The 23,711-nt window shown below is 35.8% G+C and overlaps 1 protein-coding gene across 1 annotated transcript; it reads right to left on the bottom strand.

Moving 5' to 3' along the window:
- Window positions 1–148: 148 nt before the first annotated feature.
- LOC138697171 (uncharacterized) lies at window positions 149–23,379 on the bottom strand. Its single transcript, XM_069822737.1, has 9 exons — window positions 23,295–23,379; window positions 20,721–20,830; window positions 17,045–17,150; window positions 16,582–16,643; window positions 11,492–11,527; window positions 8,689–8,821; window positions 6,825–6,892; window positions 4,661–4,688; window positions 149–604 (listed from the first exon to the last, which is right to left on the bottom strand). Exons 1-9 carry the CDS (start codon window positions 23,371–23,373, stop codon window positions 549–551), a joined length of 678 nt encoding a protein of 225 aa, XP_069678838.1. The 5' UTR covers window positions 23,374–23,379; the 3' UTR covers window positions 149–548.
- Between the last annotated feature and the right edge of the window lie 332 nt (window positions 23,380–23,711).

Genomic DNA, 23,711 nt, shown 5'->3' with positions numbered 1-23,711 from the left:
AAATTATCAAAAAAGGTTTGTGGAAACTGACTTGTGTCACTTTTCCCGAGCACTGCAGAGTACATGGAAAGAAAATATTTGGTTATTGATTTATTTTGCTCTGAAAGTTCTTTCACCCAAACACACCAATCGTATAAGAAACTCAGACTTGCTCAACTTAGACTTTATTGATTAACAAATCGATGGTTGAGAACCAGACAGTTCTAAGTCCAACTTTTTATAAGAAAAATCTGTGTTTCATATTGTTCCAGTTCTTGTCTGCATATATGAATCGAACAAAATTGTAAATATTCCTCTCCATAAGGTTGTTATGAAGCTATTCCAAATTGTTTCATGAAGCTTTGAATGTCAGGAGCTTAAAATAGCTCTGCTGAAAAAAAATAGTAAAATGGACTTGGAACAGTTTGGTTCTGGGCCATCGAAATACAGTACAGAAAACCTAATGCATCACAGCATTTGCAACGCTTAACAAGTATTTTGTAATATGTATAAGTATAATGACTTTGCAAAACGCTCCATTGGTAACTGCCACTCTCACTTGGTTCTTCTTAATTTCCACCGTATTTCTTCTTCATCTCTTCGTGCAACATTTTGCACATATCAGCTTTGAGAAAGAACATAGAAACACATTGCATTATTTACAGATGTAAGAAAGCAATTAATACAGTCTTCTAAATCCATTGTAAATTAAGATAAACAATTTCGTTTTTAGTGTAGAGGAGTGCTTAGTAACGTTAAAGGAACCGATCGTAGACTCAGAAGAAAAGGAAAGGAACAGAAAATTTTTGAAAGAAAAGATCAAGAATATCGTATCTAAAGCTGAGGTTAGTGACACGAGTGTGGTGAGTGTACGCGAGTGAAACGCAAACGTATCAAAGTCAGCGAAAATTTTCGGAAAGCTGGCAGTGACGTCAACTGAAGAAGAAACAGGAGTGACGCGAACTGGTATTCAGCAAGTTCAGCAAGCTCAGCAGAACAAGACCTCAATGCAAGCGAATGGAAATAGTGGACATCAGATGGGAGCAATTCCGAAGCTGGTGAAGGAACTAAGATCTAAATCGAGGCTGACTAGAAGCAGAGTAACGCAAGTAGGAGATAGTTCAGGGAGCAGTGATGAAGGAAGAGGGGAAAACAAGGTGAAAAAACAGAATGACTTAAGGAAATGGTATGGAGGGGAAATAAATCGAAAGAAAAGAAAACTAACAAGGAGAGGACACGCTCTGTATATCACCGAATTAAATCAGATTTTGTGACATGAAAGTACAAGTAGTACTTTTTAAAGTCATACCTGGTATGGGTGGCCAATGGCCCCTCGTTTTGAAAATATTGGCTATTGTTTGTGACATACTTCCGTTAGGTGCCTAATAGGGAAGCATTAGACTGTGTAACGGCGTAGCTCATGTGGTTGGATGCTGAGTTGTCATCCTGGCACCCCGAGTTCGAATCCTAATGCCTCCTAATTTTTTAAAGCTTATTATTATTATTATTATTATTATTATTATTATTATTATTATTATTATTATTATATTTTAATTCACTTTCTGTTGTCAGTCCTATATTCAAAACCATGTTGAAATATGCGTGGTATGCATCAAAATTGATAAACGAACGAGAAGTGTTTGTGAATGTGAAGGATATCTGTTTCGCAGCAGAAGTGCTGAAAAATGTGTGTGACTGTGGACAACCTTCTTTCATTTGCTGTGCATGGTGCAGGAAATATATATGTTTTGTGTGATTTTATGACATCATAATGAATCGGGTACAAAATGAAATGGAATAGCTGCTACAGAAATAGAACAGACACCAGTGACACATCTTACCTTCCTACGTGAGCAGTATTTCATTGTTTATCCTTTACAATACAATGTTAGCTAATTATAATTTGTTTAAAACATGATGAAGCATTCAATACATTGAGAAATATGTTATAGGTATGTAAATAGATAACTCTGATCACAATATTAATCATTATTAAAAGAAAAAATATAGGACCAGTAAAGATTCGAACTCAGGTTGCCTGGAAAACAACTGGGCTACGCTGTTACACAGTCTAATGCTTCCTTATTGAACACCTAACGGAAGTATGTCACAAACAATAGCCAATATTTTCATTGGCCACCCATACTAGGTATGACTTTAAACAGTACGTCTTGTACTTTCATCTCACAAAATCTTATTCCATTCGGTTATATACAGAGCGTGCCCTCTCCTTGTAAGACGTAAAAAGTAGTAATGTGGAAAAAGGAGTAGTGAAAAGTGCAAATAATTAGAGATGTAGAGTGAGGGGGGTTACAGTATTTTTGGTATAATGATGGGCTAGGAGTAAAGTAGAGGAAGAATTGATGAAAGACAAGAAAAGACTAGAGGAAGAATTGCAATAATGAATTAAAAATAAGTAATGTCCCAATTGACTTGTACGAGAGGCGTGTAAAACGGTGAGACGGCACTGTATGCTAATATTGTGAAGTGTCGCCTCACCGAAAGGTATATTGCTTGAAGACAAATACATACATTCAATACATTCAAAATCCATTGTGAAGAGTTACATGAGGCAAAATTATCATATAAAATTTCATTGCAATCTACAGACTTAGACAAAAGAAATGACCGTTTTCCTAATAGCGTGATTTTCTCTTACGTTCACTTTCTGGAAGCGCCTGCTTGACACGACTGAGGAAAGATGTTTACTCAGAGTGCTGCATTGGAGTTAAATCGCTCGCTTGAAGTCTGTCGAGTGTCACATCCTCGAGTGAGATACGATCGGTCATGATACGCTCGTAATAAACAGAAGCACAGTACAAGGTCATCTCACCGACATGTCTTATCTTGTATGGAAGGCGACAGATAAGATACACATATGTTTTGCTCACACGGTAAAAATAAGGCTTTATTTTCTGCGTTTATGACAAACGTTTAATGGAACAGTCAATGGAACGTACCAAAACAGGAACATGAAGTTATAAATAAAATAGTATGAAAAACTTCGATATACGGTTATTATTGCTAATTAATAATTATTCAATATTTGATTTACCACATATATAATATGATAGGTCCATACATAGTGTTCCGCCTATATACTGCGACAATGTAGAAACGTTTACAAAATATTATTGATATAGCAGTAGATTAATAACAATATTAGTACAGAGATAACGTCACAGAAAATATAATAAAACGAATAATCATGCTGCACAATTGTTATAGACGCAAAGATTGATACACTAATTATTATTATTATTATTATTATTATTATTATTATTATTATTATTATTATTATTATTATTACTAGAAAACTTGATACGGTTCTTGCATTATCGTGATTGTGTTCTCCGTTTATAATAATTACATTTACATCCAATAACATCTATCAGATGTGGCAAAAACAAAATCACTCCTGTGTGGGGGGGGGGGAACTTACCTCCAACATAATTTATAGTGTCAGTGAAATGTGTCCTAAAGTGTCAGTGAAATGCGTCATAGTGCCACTACAGGGAATGAGATGAGAGTAAAGTGAAAGACTATTGAAACTTATGTAGGGCCGATACATAATTATGTAGGTTGTATTGTAAAATTAGGTATTTTATTTATGTTTTATTATTATTGTGTTAAATTGTATTGTGTATTCTTATTGTATTGTGTATAAAATTGTATATGTGTTGTAAAATTGTATTGTGTACTGTAAATTTTATTGTGTATTGCTTAGCATTTTATTGTGTATTGTTTATATTGTGTATACCACTGCCACCGGGTGCTTGCCCACTTGCAGTGTAAACAAATACATACATACAACATTTATATTAGATTTTAAAGCAAGTTTTGTAGTTGTACTATGGAGAGGTTAGTTAAACACTGCAAAGTTTTGAAATGACAAACATATATGATGTTACTACACAGTTCATCACTGTAACAAGAACGAATGTCTAACGCTAGGCTTATACCGTTCGAGGATTTATCGCTCGTGACAATTTTACCCATCATGCATGTGCGCTACCTATCGGATTATGCTATGAAATACTTGGCGCTCGAGCGAAAACGTCCGATGCAGACCTCTGATATATTTTGCGCCTAATTTACGCCTTGAATATATCTTTGCTATACAGAGCCCTCGTAAGTGTGGCACCCTGTATCAATTATTGCTTACTTAGAGTCGATTGGACTTGTTGTAGCCAGATGGAATTTGGTGAGGTGAAGTCGAGGATTTGCCATAGATTACTTGACATTCACCTTAAAGTTGGGTAATACTTCGGAAGAAACCCGACCAGGTAATCAGCTAGAATGACTCGAACCCACGCCCGAGCGCATCCCCGAATCAGCAGGAAAACGGCGGTACTGCCTGAGCTATGCCGGTAGCTTTCTTATTATGAGAAATTCATTGAATGAAATATGACAACGCTTGTATGAAGCAGCGCTTTTTTTTTTTTTTAGATATTTATATTCGTTAACCTTAAGTGGTATAAGATCTCACAAATAATATAAATAATAATAGCAATATGTCTACCAATGGAATCAGCATTGTAAAACTTATAATTTGTAATATTTAAATGTTATCTCTAAAAACGTACTCTAGAAATACTTCCAACATGATCCTTTTTTGGTCATACATATGTTGCTATGGTCATAAACACCATTAAAAGCATGCATACTACAAGTTACTTACTGTCGCTGCGATGTTCAGCAGGGCAATTCTGAAAAAAAAAAGGTAGAAAAGGTGTGATTAAGAAACCAAGTCCTTTATTAACTGGAGATAAGTGCGACATAAATTAGTTGTAAGACAGATATACCTTTCCATATACAAAAGTAAAGTGGATACGTTCCATAAGCAGTTAACATATTTTTGTTGGAATTATACGAGTAATTTTGTTTCTCGTGAACTTGAGAAACTACTAAATAGTAGATTGGAAGTCGTTACAGATCACTGGGCGTTCTAACACTTGCAGGGAAAAAAATGACTAGCTTTGTGTAAAGCATAATTTTACTACACGTCTTTAATAATGATAATAATAATAATAATAATAATAATAATAATAATAATAATGATAATAATAATACTTAAAAGTGTTTTTAAGGAACCCGGAGGTTCATTGCCGCCCTCGCATAAGCCCGATATCGATCCCTATCCTGAGCAAGATTAATCCAATCTCTACCATCATATCCCACCCCCCCCCTTAAATCCATTTTAATATTATCTTCCCATCTATGTCTCTGCCTCCCCAAAGATCTTTTTCCCTCCGGCTTTCGAACTAACACTCTATATGCATTTCCGGATTCGCTCATACGTGCTACATGCCCTGCCCATATCTAATGCCTGAATTTAATATTCCTAGTTACGTCAGGTGTAGAATAAAATGCGTGAAGTTCTGCGTTGTGTAACTTTCTCCATTGTTCTGTAACTTCATCTCTCTTAGCCCCAAAACATTTTCCTAATAACCTTACTTTCGAACAACCTTAATCTCTGTTCCTCTCTCAATGTGAGAGTCCAAGTTTCACAACCATACAGAAAAACCGGTAATGTAAGGGATATGCTACTGGAGCTAAATGACAGCTGTGAGCAGTATGGAATGAAGATAAATGTAAACAAGACGAAAACCATGATCATAAGAAGAAAAATAAATAAAGTAAACGTGCGAATTGGAAACGAAGCAGTAGAGCAAGTGGACATCTTCAGATACTTGTGGTGTACTATAAGCAGTAACATGAGCTGCTGCCAGGAAGTCAAAAGGAGGGTAGCAATGGCAAAGGAGGCTTTTAATAGAAAAAGCAGCATCTTCTGCGGACATCTGGAGAAAGATCTAAGGAAGAAACTAGTGAAGTGCTCCATGTGGATTGTTGCATTCTATGGGACAGAAACATGGATACTTTGACTAAGAGAAAAGAAATGACTAGAAGTATTTGAAATGTGGATATGGAGAAGAATGGAACGTATGAAACGGACAGACAGAATAAGAAATTAAAGTTTGCTGGATGAGTGGGTGTAGAAAGAATGATGCTGAAACTGATCAGGAAGAGAAAAAGGGATTGGTTGGATCATTGGCTGATAAGAAACAGCCTACTGAAGGACGCAATGGAAGGAATGGTAAACGGAAAGAAAGTTCAGAGCAGAAGAAAGTATCAGATGATAGACAGCATTAAGGTATGTCGATCATATGCGCAGTATAATAGAAAGACAGAGAATAGGAAAGTTCGGAGAATGCTGGGTTTGCAGTGGAAGACCTACCCTTGGGCAAAAACTATGAGTGAATATATCTGTCTTTGCGAAGTCTTTCTGTTAATTTATCTCATAAAATTTATGTTCTCTGTTTCTTCGCTCATTTCGTTTCTCCGGTTTAGTTGATGGATGTAGACATTCAGTTTCAAGAAATTAGAAGTAAAATCTGATTTTTGCAATTTTTAAGTTTTTTTTAATTTTAAAAGAGTGTAGTAATTCAATGATTGCAGTATTTATTTATTTTTCGTATATCTTGTTTCTTTAACTTTCAGAAATGTAAATCATAAAATTTCAGTGGGGCTTCTATTGCTACTAAACTTTAATTTGTTATTTTTGTTCGCTCCTGTTCTTTTACATTTTTTTTTACTATGCTAGAAGTGCTTGGATGTTTAGATAATATTTACCCATTGTAGTCAAAGTACATTTTAGGTAATCGAAGGACCTTAACTTCAGTAATTTGTAAGCAAGCGGTTGCATTGAATTCATACGTTCATTATTTATTTCTATATCATATTTTCGACCCGGTTCCTAACACTAAGACGCTACTTACTGTTTGTGAAAATTGTAATTCTACATTGACTTATTACAAGTATGTCTAGGAATTGTATATACTCACCATTTGTACCTCTCTCCAAATGCATTTGCCGAAAGACATGTTTGCTGGGTTACACTTTCCTTCTTCAACTGTTGAACAGAACCAAAATACATGAATGCAATAATTTGTATAGCTCAGGCGACTCTGTTGCAGTGAAATGTTAATTATTGTAATGGAGAAATAAAATTAATTTCACAGCTGTTTTCTTGTTTACCTTATTAAATGTACTCGTACTTTGTGATGAAAATCACGGTACACTATTAATGCTGCAGGATAGGATTAAATATATTGATACATGTCTCATGGAGTTTTGGTGGGGGATACAATTTCCGATTACAGTGTATAATTTTGCTATATTTCTACATTTTCTCTTCAGAACCTATACGCCGCGCCGTGTTTTTTTTAAGCTAATAGTTATTTTTTTAATTATAAAAATTTGTGCAGTGTTTTGTTCAGCCGTTTACATGACAACTAAAAAATACTTCACAGATTACAAAGACATTTTTTTTCGTGTATAGTTGTCTCATGTGAATGTGTGAATGGCACTGTTGCCAACATATCGCCCTACAATCTCGCTAAAATTTAAACAAAAAGTAGCTAAATCTCTCGAAAGTTTGTTAAAAATCCCCAGAAATGTCGCTAAAAATTAATAATAAATATCACTAAATAAAAATAAGAAAAACACAGATATGCGGAAAAAAATATAATTTCCACGTCGTCACCCTCTTCTGCGGAGTCTGGTTGTATTGTTGACGGCTGTGATGTTGAGGTGGAAGGTGTGGGAACAGCTGATTATGAATACACTGCACTTGATCCAATCATTGACTCTACATTTTGTGGCAAATTGTAAGTGTGGAAATTTTCACCCAAGCGTTTGAACACTTTTTTTTTTTTGTGAAATCTAGCATTGAGAGAGAAGTAACCCGTGAGCTTCTTTCACCCCTGATCACTGATCACAAATATATGAGATCAGGACTTCCATGTATGAATCATTAGACGACTCAGTCATGCACCCATGACTCTTCTAAAACTAAGAAGTGCATGACTTCTCTTGAATGTTTTAACTTAAAAGAAAGGAAAAAGTGGAAGAATATAAAAATCAGCAGAGAAGTCGCTAATCGTATTTTACAAAATTAATCGCCGAGACTGATTCAAAATTCCCTAGATTTAGCGACTTATTGCTAAATATGGCAACACTGGTGAATGGTGCTAAAAGAGTGTAATTGAGGGACAAATACACAATATATTTTAGAGGAACTCAAACTTCGGCAGCAATGTAGACATCGAAAGCATAGAAACTTACATATTGAATGATGATTGGCGATTTTAACATATTCTCGCTATGATAGACACCGTTCATATTTTGTAAGTAGAATACTTGAGCTATTCGACGACATTTTGAGTGTTACTCTAGTCCCGTCGCTCTTATTTGCGGCAGCCAATCACGTTGCTGGTCGCTACATTTAAACGTGTGCGTCTTGTGATTCGCTGATGATGACGTTATGCATTTCCTAAGGCTCGCTAAATACTTAATATAATCGCCCGCCATTTTGGCTCTTTCGTTGGCGTTCGCAGAAAGCACACGAGGACGTTATTTCCCGCTCAATTATTTTCTGAATTACAGTGCGTTTGATTTATTATCAAAGGAGCTACGACATGATAATGTTTAACGGTGTGGCAAATAGATTCCTCGTACGGTAGCTCGGCAACGAAAGAACAAAAATGGCGAAAGACACTACCTACCTAGACTTTATAGAGCCTTCACTTCCTAAGACGTAAGCAAGTCACGCCGGGAATAACAGCGTCGCGACTATAGTAAACCTTCCTTGGCTTCCTTCATATCCAACTCATTTTACTCTGGGCGCATCATTGAAAATAAACGTACCTTTTACCGATTTTCCTTCCTCCAAGCATTTCACCACAGCGTCATCGACTATCTTTTGCTTCCAGTCCTCGATCCCATGTTTCTTGAGTTCTTGCTTGATTTTCTCTTCCTTCAGATTGCCGGCTTCATCAATCTAGCATGAAACAAAACGGTTGAAAAACTTACGATTCGTTTCATAAAAGTTTTTTTTTTTTCACTTATTTTCAACTAGCCGTACCCGTGCGCTCCGCTGCACCCGTTAGAAATAAATATAAAGTAATTACATAATTAAAATAGGACGTTTGATCCAGGGAACATTCGTGTTTAATAGAAGGATAAATCGTTTAATATGTTACTTAATTTAAATTGCATCCAAATAATTAAAATGCGATCATTTTGTTCCAGAGAAACTCATTTGGTGCAATGACAATTCCTTTAACCTGTTTCTTAATTTTTATTACATGCAATCATAGTTTAAAGAACATTGACATCATTTAGATTTAATGTGTATATTTTATTTTACTTGTTATAGGTTTCCATTGAATTATGGTAATAACTTAATTTTAACCCTTGTTTTCTACGTATTCAGTAAATGGCACTTGGCCCACTATGGTTCTGAATCCTTCAAATAACTTAAATTATATTATATAATATTACATTACATATATTATATTATATTATATTATATTATATTATATTATATTATATTATATTATATTATATTATATTATATTATATTATATTATATTATATTATATTATATCATATCATATTATATCAGAAGTTACTCTAATAACATTATAGCATTATGTCCATCTAGAGAAACTACACTTTCCAATGGTGAAATAATAATTAATTATACAAATCTGCTAATTTAGCTTCCGATATTACTTCATACAAACACAGAAACATTCTCTGTAGGCTATCTTTCATAGCTTTCGATTGTTGCTGTCCAAGGCCCCTTATAGACGAAGTCATTTGTTTTTCAATTCATTACACGGCCTTAGATGGCAGTTATTTTAATTTTAAAACTCATTTATCTCATTAAATATCAGTCCTATCAAAATGTTTCAAGGAATAAAACTTATCGGAAATTATTTTTAAAGAAACTTTTGTTATGTAACATTTTTCACATGAAGCAATAATAAGCGAGATATTTCGATTTATTTAATTGAGACCCCCTTATAACCCCCATAAATGTATTAAATAATGTATTTTGAATGTCATATAGCCTAAAATCTAAGTTACAACGAACTTAATTTATATTCCAATTTTCATCGAAATCCATTCAACCATTATCGCGTGAAAAGGTAACAAACATCCAGACAGACAGACAGACAGACATACAAACAAAAGTTTCAAAAAAGCGATTTTCGGTTTCAGGGTGGTTAATTATATATGTTAGGACCAATTATTTTTGGAAAATTGAAAATTACCAGAAAAATTTCGGCTATAGATTTATTATTAATATAGATTTTGAGCAGATTTACAGTTACATAAATTTTCGACACCTCTTTCTTGGTTATAAGAGAAGGAGAAAACACAGAAATCACAGAAACCAGCAGAAAAGTATATTCTATTATCCATGTGCTAAAAAGGATAAATGTTCATCTTCCCTCTTGCTTAAAAAAGTCCCTTGTGCAGACGCTTGTATTTCCCTATTTTGACTATGCTGACATTTTACTGACTGACCTTTCCAGCGACAACAAAATGAAACTTCAACGTGCTCATAATTTGTGTGTACGTTTTGTAAGCAATGTTCGTAAATATGATCATATCACCCATCCCTGGAAACAATAGGTTGGCTTAAACTAGATAAGAAAAGAAATTTACATTCACTTCTCCTTCTCTTCGAAATCTTGAACTCTTCTATTCCTTCATACCTGTCGTCTCGCTTCACTTACCTTTCTTCCCACCATAATCTGAACACACGCTCTCGTCATGAAACAATACTAACAATATCATCTCATCGCAACTCCTCATACTCATCCTCTTTCACAATAGCCCTGCCAAGACTCTGGAATTCATTACCTGCTAGCATCAGGGACTGTCGAAATTGAATTCAAACGCAAACTTACTAGGCACTTGGTCAGTAATTGAGACTCGTTCAGACATGGTTTCTTGTAAATAGTTCTCTTAATCTATCACATCTGGTAACTATCTGGTAATTTCATCACTATAGAATTTTGTTATTCTAGGTTTAATTTGTAATTCAGTAAATACAAAAATATTCTTTGTTCTTAACTTCTATGATAAAATGTCTAGCTTTCATTAATCACGTAATCTTGTCGTACTTTAATTTTTATTGTTATTGTATTGTAAATTTAATATTAATTGTAATTTTATTCTTAATATTATAGTTGTAATCCCATGGTAGAGGGGCAGAGAAGGCCTGACGGCCTTATCTCTACCAGGTTAAATAAATTAATATTACTAAATTCTACTACTAAAAACATGAGCAGGTTATTCGGAAGAGGTGTACTTTGAACAATTTTCTTTTCTGGAGATGAATATGATTTCAGGATGTTTCATCTACTGTACTTGGTCCTTTAGCGTCGATTGAAATAGTGATATTTGTCGAGAAAAGACGCAGTATTCGTCACGTGATTACTTCAGGCACACGAGCCTACAGTCACAGCTATGCTGGCGAAAACAAATTTATTTTGAAGTGTTTAGTTCGTTCGTGGCTGACGTTAATAAAATATACTCCTAGTAATGGTCTGGACAAGCGAATTCGAGCACAGAGTTGTTGCGTAATGAAGTAGTAGTGACAGAGGTTCTAAAAATTAAGAACTGTTATTTTAAAAGTTTTACAATAACTTACTAAATCCTTATTTCTGGCCACACACTGGGAAAGGCACTGAAACAGAAAAAATATTTACATAAATACGCCTAAATAGTTTCTATCATAATGTTTTAACTTATCATTAAGTGATTCCATGAAAAGAATAATATTTCATTTGAGCATTTCAGGTAATACATAGTTAATTTTATCTTTATTGACATTAAATAGTACTATGTCAATATTGAGCTGAATATATGAATATTTTTTCCATGGTGAAACATTCGTTTCACCTTGAAAATGTATTGAAACCATACTGCTGCATTGGAGTTAAATCGCTCGCTTGAACTCTGTCGAGTGTCGCACCCTCGAGTGAGATACGATCGGTCGTGATACGCTCGTAATAAATAGAAGCGCAGTACAAGGTCATCTCACCGACATGTCTTATCTTGTATGGAAGGCGACAGATAAGATACACATATGTTTTGCTCACACGGTAAAAATAAGGCTTTATTTTCTGCGTTTATGACAAACGTCTAATGGAACAGTCAATGGAACGTACCAAAGCAGGAACATGAAGTTATAAATAAAATAGTATGAAAAACTTCGATATACAGTTATTATTGCTAATTAATAATTATTCAATATTTGATTTACCACATATATATGATAGGTCCATACATAGTGTTCCGCCTATATACTGCGACAATGTAGAAACGTTTTACAAAATATTATTGATATACCAGTAGATTAATAACAATATTAGTATAGAGATAACGTCACAGAAAATATAATAAAACGAATAATCATGCTGCACAACTGTTACAGACCCAAAGATTGATACACTAATTATTAGAGATTATTATTATTATTATTATTATTATTATTATTATTATTAGAAAACTTGATACAGTTCTTGCATTGTCGTGATTGTGTTCTCCGTTTATAATAATTACATTTACTTCGAATAACATCTATCAGATGTGGCAAAAACAAAATCACTCCTGTGTGGGGGAAAAAAAAAAAACATTTACCTACAACATTTATATTACATTTTAAAGCAAGTTTTGCAGTTGTACTATGGAGAGGTTAGTTAAACACTGCAAAGTTTTGAAATGATAAACATCTATGATGTTACTACACAGTTCATCACTGTAACAAGAACGAATGTCTAACGCTCGGCTTATACCGTTCGAGGATTTATCGCTCGTGACAATTTTACCCATCATGCATGTGCACTACCTATCGGATTATGCTATGAACTACTTGGCGCTCGAGCGAAAACGTCCGATGCACACCTCTGATTGAAACCATCTTCGTACTGGGTTAACAAATTTGCAAGTCGTCATGTCTCTCTTAAGTAGTTTATTTTATCTCACTATAAAATATTGTTCGCATGTATTTTCCAGCAAACAATATGTTACTGGTCCCGCTCCGTGGCGTAGTGCTCTAAGGCATCCTGCCTAGGACTCGCGTTACGGAATGCGGGCTGGTTCGAGTCCTCATGGGGGAAGATATTTTCTCATGAAATTTATTCCAGTGTATGGGACCGGTGCCCACCCAGCATCGTGATGCACTTGGAAGCTACGATAGGTAGCGAAATCCGGTTGCGAAAGCCAGCTATAACGGCTGGGGGGATCATCATGCTAACCACACGATACCTCCATTCTGGTTAGATAATCGTCCACCTCTGCTTCGGTATGTGGGCGTGAGGCCAGCAGCCGGCTGGTCGGTCTAGGCCCTTCACGGGCTGTAGCGTCACGGATTATTTGTTTTACCTTTAATTAATTTTATTTCTTTATCTATTATCATAGTTAAGAAGTAATATATTCGCAACTTGCACAATGTGATTTTTTTATTATGTATGCAACTTCCTGTAGAAAGAAATGAAAGAATCAGGTTACTGCCCCTACTATTGTGCCATTGCATTGAGAAAAATAGTTTTGAAGACTAACAGAAAAGTACTCGTAGTTGTGCAGAGTAAACACTCGTTGTTATTCATATAACGAATACATGCTAGGAAATAAAAACTACGTATGGGAGAAGAAGTTGAAAGATACGAAAGATGCTTAAATGAAAGGAGTGAAATCAACGAGTAACTTACGTTTCCTTTAAGACAAACAACATTTTTGAACAGATTTTAAAGGAAGATACACAAAAATAATTAAACATAGAACTTGTAATTTAGCTCAGGAATATATAGAACATAACATACATATTGAAACGTGTGATTAAGTAATTGAAGAATAGAATTAATGGAATACCAACTGAATTAGTCAAATTTATTAGTAATAAATTATATCAGTTATTGAGAACTCTTTATATTAATGACGAGCTCATTTTGAAAAAGTCTCTTGTCCACCTGATAACGAAAATGAGTTTCCTATATCCATGCATTCTTCAAATACAACTCTACTTGCAACTGTCATGGTTTGACCTCACAACGCCCTCTAAGCAAGTAAAATCTTGCATTAAAAGTGACTATTAGAATCAAACTGATTCTTGTCCAGAGCAAAATTGCGATAAAATATTAGTTCCATCTATGGAATCAAAGAGTCTCATACTCCCATTTGATTCTAAATGCACCAAACCTCTTTGGTTTCATAATGCCTATTCCTGGTCATGTAGGGATTTCAGGAAATGAGGCCGCGGATGCTGCAGCCAGGGCTGGCGCACTGAATGGCTCTCTGGTATATTGGCGCGAGAGGTGGCAGGACATTCGAAATTACTTGAAATATAAAATATGGTGGCAATGGGAAGGAGAATGGTCTGCACAAGAGGGAAACAAATTACAAAATATAAAGAATACTGTTCGAGTTTGGGATTCGTCTACAAGAGCGTCGCGACACGAGGAGGTTTTACTCACCCGGTTGAGGATTGGCCATTGTCATCTGACACACGGCCATCTCCTACGTGGCGAACCTCAGCCGGAGTGCGATATGTGCCATGTTCCACTTACGGTGGAACACGTTTTATTGCGTTGCAGGAAATATGACCATGCACGGAGGCACTATGGAATTCGGCCGACATTACGTGACGCTCTTGGAAATGATTTTAATTGTACAAATGCAGTTCTGAGATTTTTATCAAATACAGGTTTGGATAAGGTGATTTAGTTTTTATTGATCCGTTTTACTTATCCTCCGGACCCTTTACATCCGGAGGTTACATTTGTTTTATATTTGATTTTACATTGTTGACATTTCGGACTTTATACATAGGAATATTTTATAAAATTTTATGGTTTTAAAATATGATTCACAAGTTATCTCTGGTGGCCTTAGTTTTAGTGTTTTATTTGTTCGTTTTGAATACCACCTAATGTGGTAGAATTACTCACATTTATGATTCTGTAGAAATCACCTTATGTATACTGCATTTGTGTGCCTCGTTTTATGGTGACAACGCACTCAGGTTATTATATTATTTATGTATTTGTTATATTAAGAATTTTACATAAGGGCGCAAATAGCCATAGTAGCTGACGCGCCCTTCTTAAACCCTACTACTACTATTCATAATGCCTCTTGCTCAGCCGCCAAGAAACTTTAGACCTAAACACGTTTTTCGTGATTGCCACCAAGGTCATGGGAATGGAAAAAGTTAGTTTTGAAAATAATCTCCTGATAATGTCTGAGAATCGGAAACAAATACGTCTGTAGTGAAACACAAGTTAAAATGACTGTGTAGTGAAATGTGACATGGTATAACAGTTAACGGAAAATCATCATCAAATATTTATGACTTGTTCTGGCTAGTCATTCAGAAATCTCTTCAGAGAACAGTTTGAGTTCTACTTTGTGGCCAGGATATAAGAAATAACTTGTTAATTCTGCCCCTGTCCATTTTCTGTGCATACTTATTTGTTACTTGTGTTTTTTTCAATTTCTTTTCTTCAATATGGCTTCAGTTTCTAGTTCTTTGAGTGCTATTTTAAAGCCCTATTTTTCATATCTTCCAAAAATTTAGGCAAAAGTTCCTCTTTTTCATAAGATAATGTGCACCTTAGGAAATTCAAAATGTTTATTATAATTATGTATAAATTTGTTACTTCATAAGTTTATGTTGAACCTTACAAAATCTTTCGTCTAAATGCAATGGTTTTAGCTTCATCTATAATATTATTAAACTATATATTATATTTCGGAATATGTGTGATAAGACTTTTTTATGTTAAATTCTAACGTACCTTGTTTACATGTTTCGGCCGTTTATGAGTCATCCTCGGAACTGGTCATTGTTGGTCTTGGCGACTCTTGTTTTGTTTCTTGTGAGGGTGTATTCGTGTGGTGTAATGTGGAGTCAAAGAGTGTGTGTGTTCTGAAATTGAGTTGTGTGTTGAGAATTTCATTGGGGTGTGTTTTCGTGTGTCTGTATATTTCGTATTGTTGTAGTGTGTTTAGTTTCTGGCTTTTTTGTTCGATGTGCAGTATTTCCATGTCTGTGTTGATGTCTCTGTAGGTATGGTTAGCATTTGTGATAATTTCAAACACGTTACAAAGAACACATCACAGCCATAACAAAATTACAAAACACCTCCACATATGCAGAACACAGCACAAATGCTAACCACACTCACAGAGACATCAACACAGACATGGAAATACTACACATCCAACCAAAAAGCCAGAAACTCAACACACTACAACAATATGAAATATACAGACACACGAAAACACACCCCAACGAAATTCTCAACACACAACTCAATTTCAGAACACACACATTCTTTGACTCTACATTATACCACACGAACACACCCTCACAGGAAACAAAACAAGAGGCGCCAAGACCAGCAACGACCAGTTCTGAGGATGACCCATAAAAGGTCGAAACATGTAAACGAGGTACGTTAGAATTTAACACAAGAAAATCTTATCATACATATTCCGAAGTGATACAGTGTTAAAAGTAATTGTTTAATCAAGATGTATATAATTATATATATTATAAATATAAATATTGTTGTGATTTATATACGGACAATTATAATGACTGTTCTAAATCAGTTATCAAGATTTGACTTTCGCTAAAAAAAGCGTTTTATCATCAAACTTTCTTGTGATTGTTACTGCCTTTATCTCACTGTCATCTTAAGTTTATAATGAACTTTATGGCTTATGAATACTTACCACAACACGTTCCTTCTTACGAAGAAGAGTCTCGCAGGAAAAGGGGTCTGTATCGTTAGGATCTGAAGAAGATACAATTCAGAAAACACTGTATCGGTCATATATTATGTGGAATTTACGTACAACCAGACACTGTAAAGTAAGAATTCAACACCAAGAACCGCTAACTATTATTTATATGATAGTTTTGAATAATTACATATTTTTCAGGTTGCAAAAGTATTGATTAGGTAAGAAATACAGACCACCGGAACAAAAGCTTATTCAGTAATCATTTTATTAGGCAAATAGTGTGTGTTAACTAAATGGAATGTGGACAGTTCTCTCTTTAAATTGCAGACTTTTTTATTATTAACCTGTATATTCCACTAAGCCTGTATACACAGCTTTATAATCATTACATCTTTTAGGAAATTATTCAGTATTACACCTAATTTAAATATTTACTTTTTGCGATACTTACTTGAGTGATCGTATCCGACCTTTTCCGAAACTTCGCGAAAACACTTCATCATCATCTCCTTATCTTTGAAGTCTTTGAATATCACAGATGAGTTGCCGCAACAGTTCTGAACAGTAACACAATTAGCATCAGTGGAGGAATTTTGAGCTGCATAAAATTTCACTTCCTTATATATCATTAACTTAAATAGAAAACAAAATTATGCAAACTTTCGATCGAAGTAATTTCTCTCCTCACTCATAATACATGAGGTAAGAATTAACAGGTAACTGCTATTGTTACTAACAAGTAAACCGTCCCAGGTTGTGTAGTTTGAATTTACTGAAAATGCATATTTAAGCAAATTTTGGTTTGTTAAGGAACGTGGTGATAGTCTTTCGTTTCACTTCTTCCTCGTTTACGAAATATAATAACTTGAAAATCGATGCTACTTATGCCAATTCTTGCACGCACTCTGATCTTCATAGTTCCGATACACTATATCACAACTCCCGCATTAATGCTCTAGCTCTCTGTTAATTCACATTAATACAGTACTCGTGTTGAAATAAAAATTCAATTTGAATTTAAAATATATACCAACTTTGTGGATTCCAAATGAAGTGGTCGGAGCAAAGAGCCATGAACAGTATAAATATTTTATAGGCTACAAGCTGGTTTTTGAAATTCTTCTGTAACACACACACTGTTTTCAACATGCAACTTTGTTGCAAGATCGTTATGAAACTTTCTCACATGTCTCTCCGTCACATCTCCACACATCTGCCACGCGTATATTACCACGTCTTTGAGGACAGATGAATGAAATTGTTGATACACAACAGAATGCAATGTCATTATGAAGCCTCTATCGTGCAATATGTCTGGAATGTTTTTACAGATAATTTTATGTCTGAAATACTCTTCTAGCCTTCGAATTACAATTTTATATTGCTTAAAAAATACATTCAACGGTTGCAAGAATCTTGTAGTTTTTGTAGGGATAATTTGTGTTTAAATTGTGTTACCATCTAAAGTATTATTTACTCCTTCAAAAGTAAATATAGTGTCATCAATCTGACCACTCCAGGAATCCAGAAGTAGTAGTACTGTATATCTTTCTTAACTTCCGGGAGAAATACATCTAACAACCATCTTCTCACGTGGTTTTTTTTTTGCCAGTTTATTGAACTACTTGCATTAAATGACTTATTATTGTCTACACGTTGTTTTACTTAAGGTCCAAATTTCCCTTTTGGTTCTTGAAAACATAATGTGTTGAAAAGATTGATGAATTGGCACTTACTAGTGTTAATTATTAAACCAAGTGTGCCTCACAGCTGTTTCGGTGTATACTCCATCGTCAGAGCCTACTGGATCATAGCATCACCTTGATATCGCTGCCTGTTGTAAGGGTGTGAGGGTGCGATATCAAAATCCAGTAGGCTCTGACGATGGTGTATATACCGAAGCAGCTGTAAGCCAGACGTGCTTTAATAATTATCACTAGTAAGTACCAATTTATCAATATTTTGTAATAAAGCGTTAAAAGTAGTATTCACAAGATTCAGGATGGATAATGTGTTCAAATTTCTTGGCTTAAAAATCGATAATGTATTAAATTGGAAAAATCATATTAAATAAATTACCCCCAAACTAAATTCAGCTTGTTTTGCTATTAGATCTATGCAAAATATAGTAAATATCAATAAATTAAAAACAATATACTTTGCATACTTCCACTCGGTAATGAATTTTGAAATAATATTCTGGGGAAATTCCACAGGTAGTAACAGTATATTTCTATTACAAAAAGAGTAATTAGAATAATAGTAGGTATATATTATATTAATGTACCGAAGTACATATGATATTTCCATGCAGATATTCTGCGTCATCATACGATGAAAGAGTAATGGAACGGAGAAAAATTCTCTCCGGCGCCGGGATTTGAACCCGGGTTTTCAGCTCTACGTGCTGATGCTTTATCCACTAAGCCACACCGGATACAACCCCGACGCCGGTTAGAATCGTCTCAGATTAAGCTCCAACTCTTGGGTTCCCTCTAGTGGCCGCCCTCTGCACTACGTCATAGATGTCTATGAACGTAGGACCGAAGTCCACACATGTGCTGAAGTGCACTCGATATGAGTGACTAGTTGGCCGGGATCCGACGGAATAAGCGCCGTCTTAAATCACAAAGTGATTTACGCATATCATATATATTATATTAATGTACCGAAGTACATATGATATTTCCATGCAGATATTCTACGTCATCATACGATGAAAGAGTAATGGAACGGAGAAAAATTCTCTCCGGCGCCGGGTGTGGCTTAGTGGATAAAGCATGAGCACGTAGAGCTGAAAACCCGGGTTCAAATCCCGGCGCCGGAGAGAATTTTTCTCCATTCCATTACTCTTTCATCGTATAATAGTAGGTGCCAAATCTAGGGAATCTTGTAGGACTATTTTCAAAAAACTACTAATAATGCCCATGGCTTGTCAGTATATCTTTTCATTAATAGTCTTCCTCGTACGTAATCGTGAAAACTTTGTAACTAATTCAACAGTTCATAGCATAAATACACGTCAAAAAAATGACTTTCATACTCCATCGGCAAGTCTATCGCGCTATCAAAAAGGAGTGCGTTATATGGCAGCAAAAATTTTAATAGCCTCCCTTTCGATACACAAAAATGAAACTCAAAACATAAAATTATTTAGGGCCAAATTAAAGAAGTACCTAATTTCTCACGCCTTCTATTCTGTAGATGAATTCATGACATTCAATAACACTTCATTAAATTGATACTAAAACTGTGTGTTGTATTAGTAGACTGTATTGTAAAGCTGTCTGTATATTATATATTTCATTTAGACTGTGACTATAAATTAAGACTTTGTAATAGTATTAAGTTTTTTGACTTGTTCCATATTCTAGCTCTAAAGCAATGTATGAATATCATGGAATGTTAATAAATACAATACAATACAAACGTGTTCCTAGACTTTCAGCTGCACACCTATGGATTTACACGGTGTACGAATGAGTGACAGATGCCATGGATTGCACTGCTACTGTATTAATGTGACTTAAGGGGAACCAAATTAACTAGAGCATTAATGCGAGAGCTGCGATACGGCGTCGCGAAGCTATGAAGTTTCCAGTGGCGCAAGAAGCGGTATAAGTAACATCGATTTTCAAGTCAATATATTTCGTAAACGAACAAAAAACGAAACAAACGACTATCACCACGTTTATTAAAGAACGAAAATTAGTTTAAATATGCATTTTCATTAAATTCAAGCTACACGATCCGGGACGATTCCTTTGTTACTAGATATAATGATGTCGGATATCTAAAAATACACACTTCATGTCTTGAGGGATAACTGAGTTTCCTGTACTAATGTCGGGTAATTCACTTAAGTCATTCACCCATATGAAGCCAGTTATGTAGACCAATTTACAGACAGAGTCTTTGCCCAGGGTTCGTCACAGGAGGCTGGTCTAAGTTACACCCGCGATGACATCAGATGATGATTGGTGGAGATTTCTTGGGATGCTGCATGGAACCGGAGTTCCCGGAGGGAGAAAACTCCCGTGTTACCTGAACCACAAGCTTGACCAACACAAGTTATAAATCGGTGTTCGCCGGGGATCGAACCTAAGCTAATGTTTAATATTACTCACCAGATTGAATCGACGGTGATGTTGACAGTTGTCCATGTTGTATTCCTTGTTATCAGCACTTCGGATCTGGCGCGAATGGAAGTACTCGAGGTTGGAATCAATGTAATGGTCTGAAAACAGAGAGTTAGAGTTGCTTACAACATTAGGCTGCCATCAATCTCCTTCAGATCCAATTTCTATAACAAATGATGCACATTTCACAAACGATAAGCATTTGTGCACTGGGACGAACGAAGCCCTGCTTTACAGTTGGTTCACTTCATTGGACTTCCACCAGCTGACAGGGTACGAACAGCATGTCTGTGACATGCCAGTGCGGTGCGATGTCCTGGCAGGGGACCTTAGTTGTGTCGAACCCAGGTTCAAACAGAAACAGATGACTTCAAGACGACATGTTTTATTATTACAAATTACTGAACATTCAAATTGTATGCTACGTTAGCAATGATATCCCTACCACATACATTAATGAGTGCCAGCCCAGAAAGTCGAACGACACATTTTCAGATGAGATTTTTGGGCCTCTAATTTCTAAACTACAAGACATATTCCAATTAAGTAAACGACGACCGACAGACGGAGGATCAATGGACCAAACGCGACCTTGAGTTGGAGCGGGAGACGTCATCTAGCAAAGGAGTGTGAAGTTGCAAATCAAGCTTTCAGGTATAACTTCCTGTAAAGTTGATTTGAATAATTTCGAAGAAAAAATTGTTCCGGGGCCGGATATCGAACCCGGGACCTTTGGTTAAACGTACCAATGCTCCATCAACTGAGCTACCCGGGAACTCTACCAGACACCGATCCAATTTTATCCCTCTCTCACACAGAGTTAGTGTGCACTCAATGTTGGTTGCTTGACGGTCGTCAGCCCACTTTGAGGTCTGTGGATATAGAGGGAAAAATTGGATCGATATCTGGTAGAGTTCTCGGGTAGCTCAGTTGGTGGAGCGTTGGTACGTTTAACCAAAGGTCCCGGGTTCGATACCCGGCCCCGGAGCAATTTTTCCTTCGAAATTATTCGAGTGTGAAGTTGCACGAATTAGTGGGTCGCGCGACATCCAAGGCAGTGTAACTCGAGAATTCGAAGCGATAGAACGTTCGTAATGGTGTCAAACGATTCATAATTAACTAGGCTATAATCTCAATTGAGCAATAATCAGCAGTCGGGAAGTTAAATTGAAAAAATTCGTGAAGGAATTAACTGAAGAAATAAAATTCAAAATGGGCGCGGACGTATAAACAACGGGCAGCAAACGGTAGAGCACCATGGTTACTATAGAAACTGACAAGTTTGCTCTCAGTGCATTCAAAATGGCTACTCCCAGAAGTGCCAGGACAGTGAAGATGTACCGGGTTCATTCTCTATTTGTAACATCCTTTTACCCTTAAAACTAAAGAAAAAGGGCATTTTTAACAACTTCAAATTACTGTAACTCTGAAAATACTTAGAATAGGACTCTTGTTTATATAAACATTTTGCTCAGAATGTCTCCAGAAATGGGCTCCGTAAGTGGTGGTAACTCTTTATGAATCACCCTGTATTTCTAGGAAATAGCCTATTAGTGCCGTCAGTAACGGAGAGGAGAACCATTTTTCACCAGCCTATTGTAAACTTGGATAAGTATGATCAGGTAAAATTGAGTTTCAAAATGCCAGCAAATTACCTACTGAGATATCACAAGTGTTACTTAATACCTGAAGTTTTAATACATCACTTACTTACTTACTAACTTACTGGCTTTCAAGGAACCCGGAGGTTCATTGCCGCCCTCACATAAGCCCCCCATTGGTCCCTATGCTGAGCAAGATTAATCCATTCTCTATCATCATATCCCACCTCCCTCAAATCTATTTTAATATTATCTTCCCATCTACGTCTCGGCCTCCCTAAAGATTTTTTCCCTCCGGCCTCCCAACTAACACTCTATATGCATTTCTGGATTCGCTCATACGTGCTACATGCCCTGGATTTAATGTTCCTAATTATGTCAGGTGAAGAATACAATACGTGCAGTTCTGTGTTGTGTAACTTTCTCCATTCTCCTGTAACTTCATCCCTCTTACCCCCAAATATTTTCCTAAGCACCTTATTCTCAAATACCCTTAACCTATGTTCCTCTCTCAAAGTGAGAGTCCAAGTTTCACAACCCTAAAGAACAACCGGTAATATAACTGTTTTATAAATTCTAACTTTCAGATTTTTTGACAGCAGACTGGATGATAAAAGCTTCTCAACCGAATAATAACAGGCATTTCCCATATTTATTCTGTGTTTAATTTCCTCCCGAGTATCATTTATATTTTGTTACTGTTGCTCCAAGATATTTGAACTTCTCCACCTCTTCAAAAGATAAGTTTCCAATTTTTATATTTCCATTTCTTTAATACATCACACAATATGCAAATTATTAGTACATAGATGTACATTAATTTAATTCAGAAATTATGAAGTCTCTCTCAAAATATGGGCAACACAAATCTTGAAGCTACATCTGAAATGAGCTGTTAAATCTATCACAGAAAAAGATCAACACACAAACAACTTCTCGTATTTTAAAGGCGGGTACTCACTGAGGATGGGGAAGTCGAAGTCGTACGCTGTGACGGCACACAGCACTGCGAGCACCGCTACGAGGACTGCAGAGTTCATGGTGACAGGTTTGAAGAACTGTCCGGTGCTAGCAGTATTTATACTACCCGGGGCTTAATTACACTCAAGATATCTCGTCATCACGGTCAGGTCGACTTCCGGAAACTGAACATCACCGATTTCAATTGCAGACTCCACGGAAATTATGTAGTTGAGAACAAGAACGATTTATGAACACAACATTATTCGAAACCGCACGTTAACGAGAGTATTTACTCCGTAACGTTGTTAATAGATCATGAACACTATTCAGGTATAACTAAGTTGTGGAATCTAATGAAATAGAAGGGCATTGCAGTAATAAAATGAGGGGTAAGAATAGTACATTATGCAATGAG

This window comes from Periplaneta americana, chromosome 3, assembly GCF_040183065.1.
Source record: "Periplaneta americana isolate PAMFEO1 chromosome 3, P.americana_PAMFEO1_priV1, whole genome shotgun sequence".
NCBI lineage: Eukaryota > Metazoa > Arthropoda > Insecta > Blattodea > Blattidae > Periplaneta > Periplaneta americana.
This window is presented reverse-complemented; position numbering and strand designations above follow the sequence as displayed.

Coding starts and splice junctions, on each gene's coding strand:
- LOC138697171 (XM_069822737.1), bottom strand. CDS start 23,373: ATGAACTCTGCAGTCCTCGTAGCGGTGCTCGCAGTGCTGTGTGCCGTC. Junction 6,893..8,688: donor GGAAGGAAAATCGGTAAAAG/GTACGTTTATTT, acceptor TCTGTTCAACAG/TTGAAGAAGGAAAGTGTAAC. Junction 605..4,660: donor TGCTGAACATCGCAGCGACA/GTAAGTAACTTG, acceptor TCTTTCTCAAAG/CTGATATGTGCAAAATGTTG.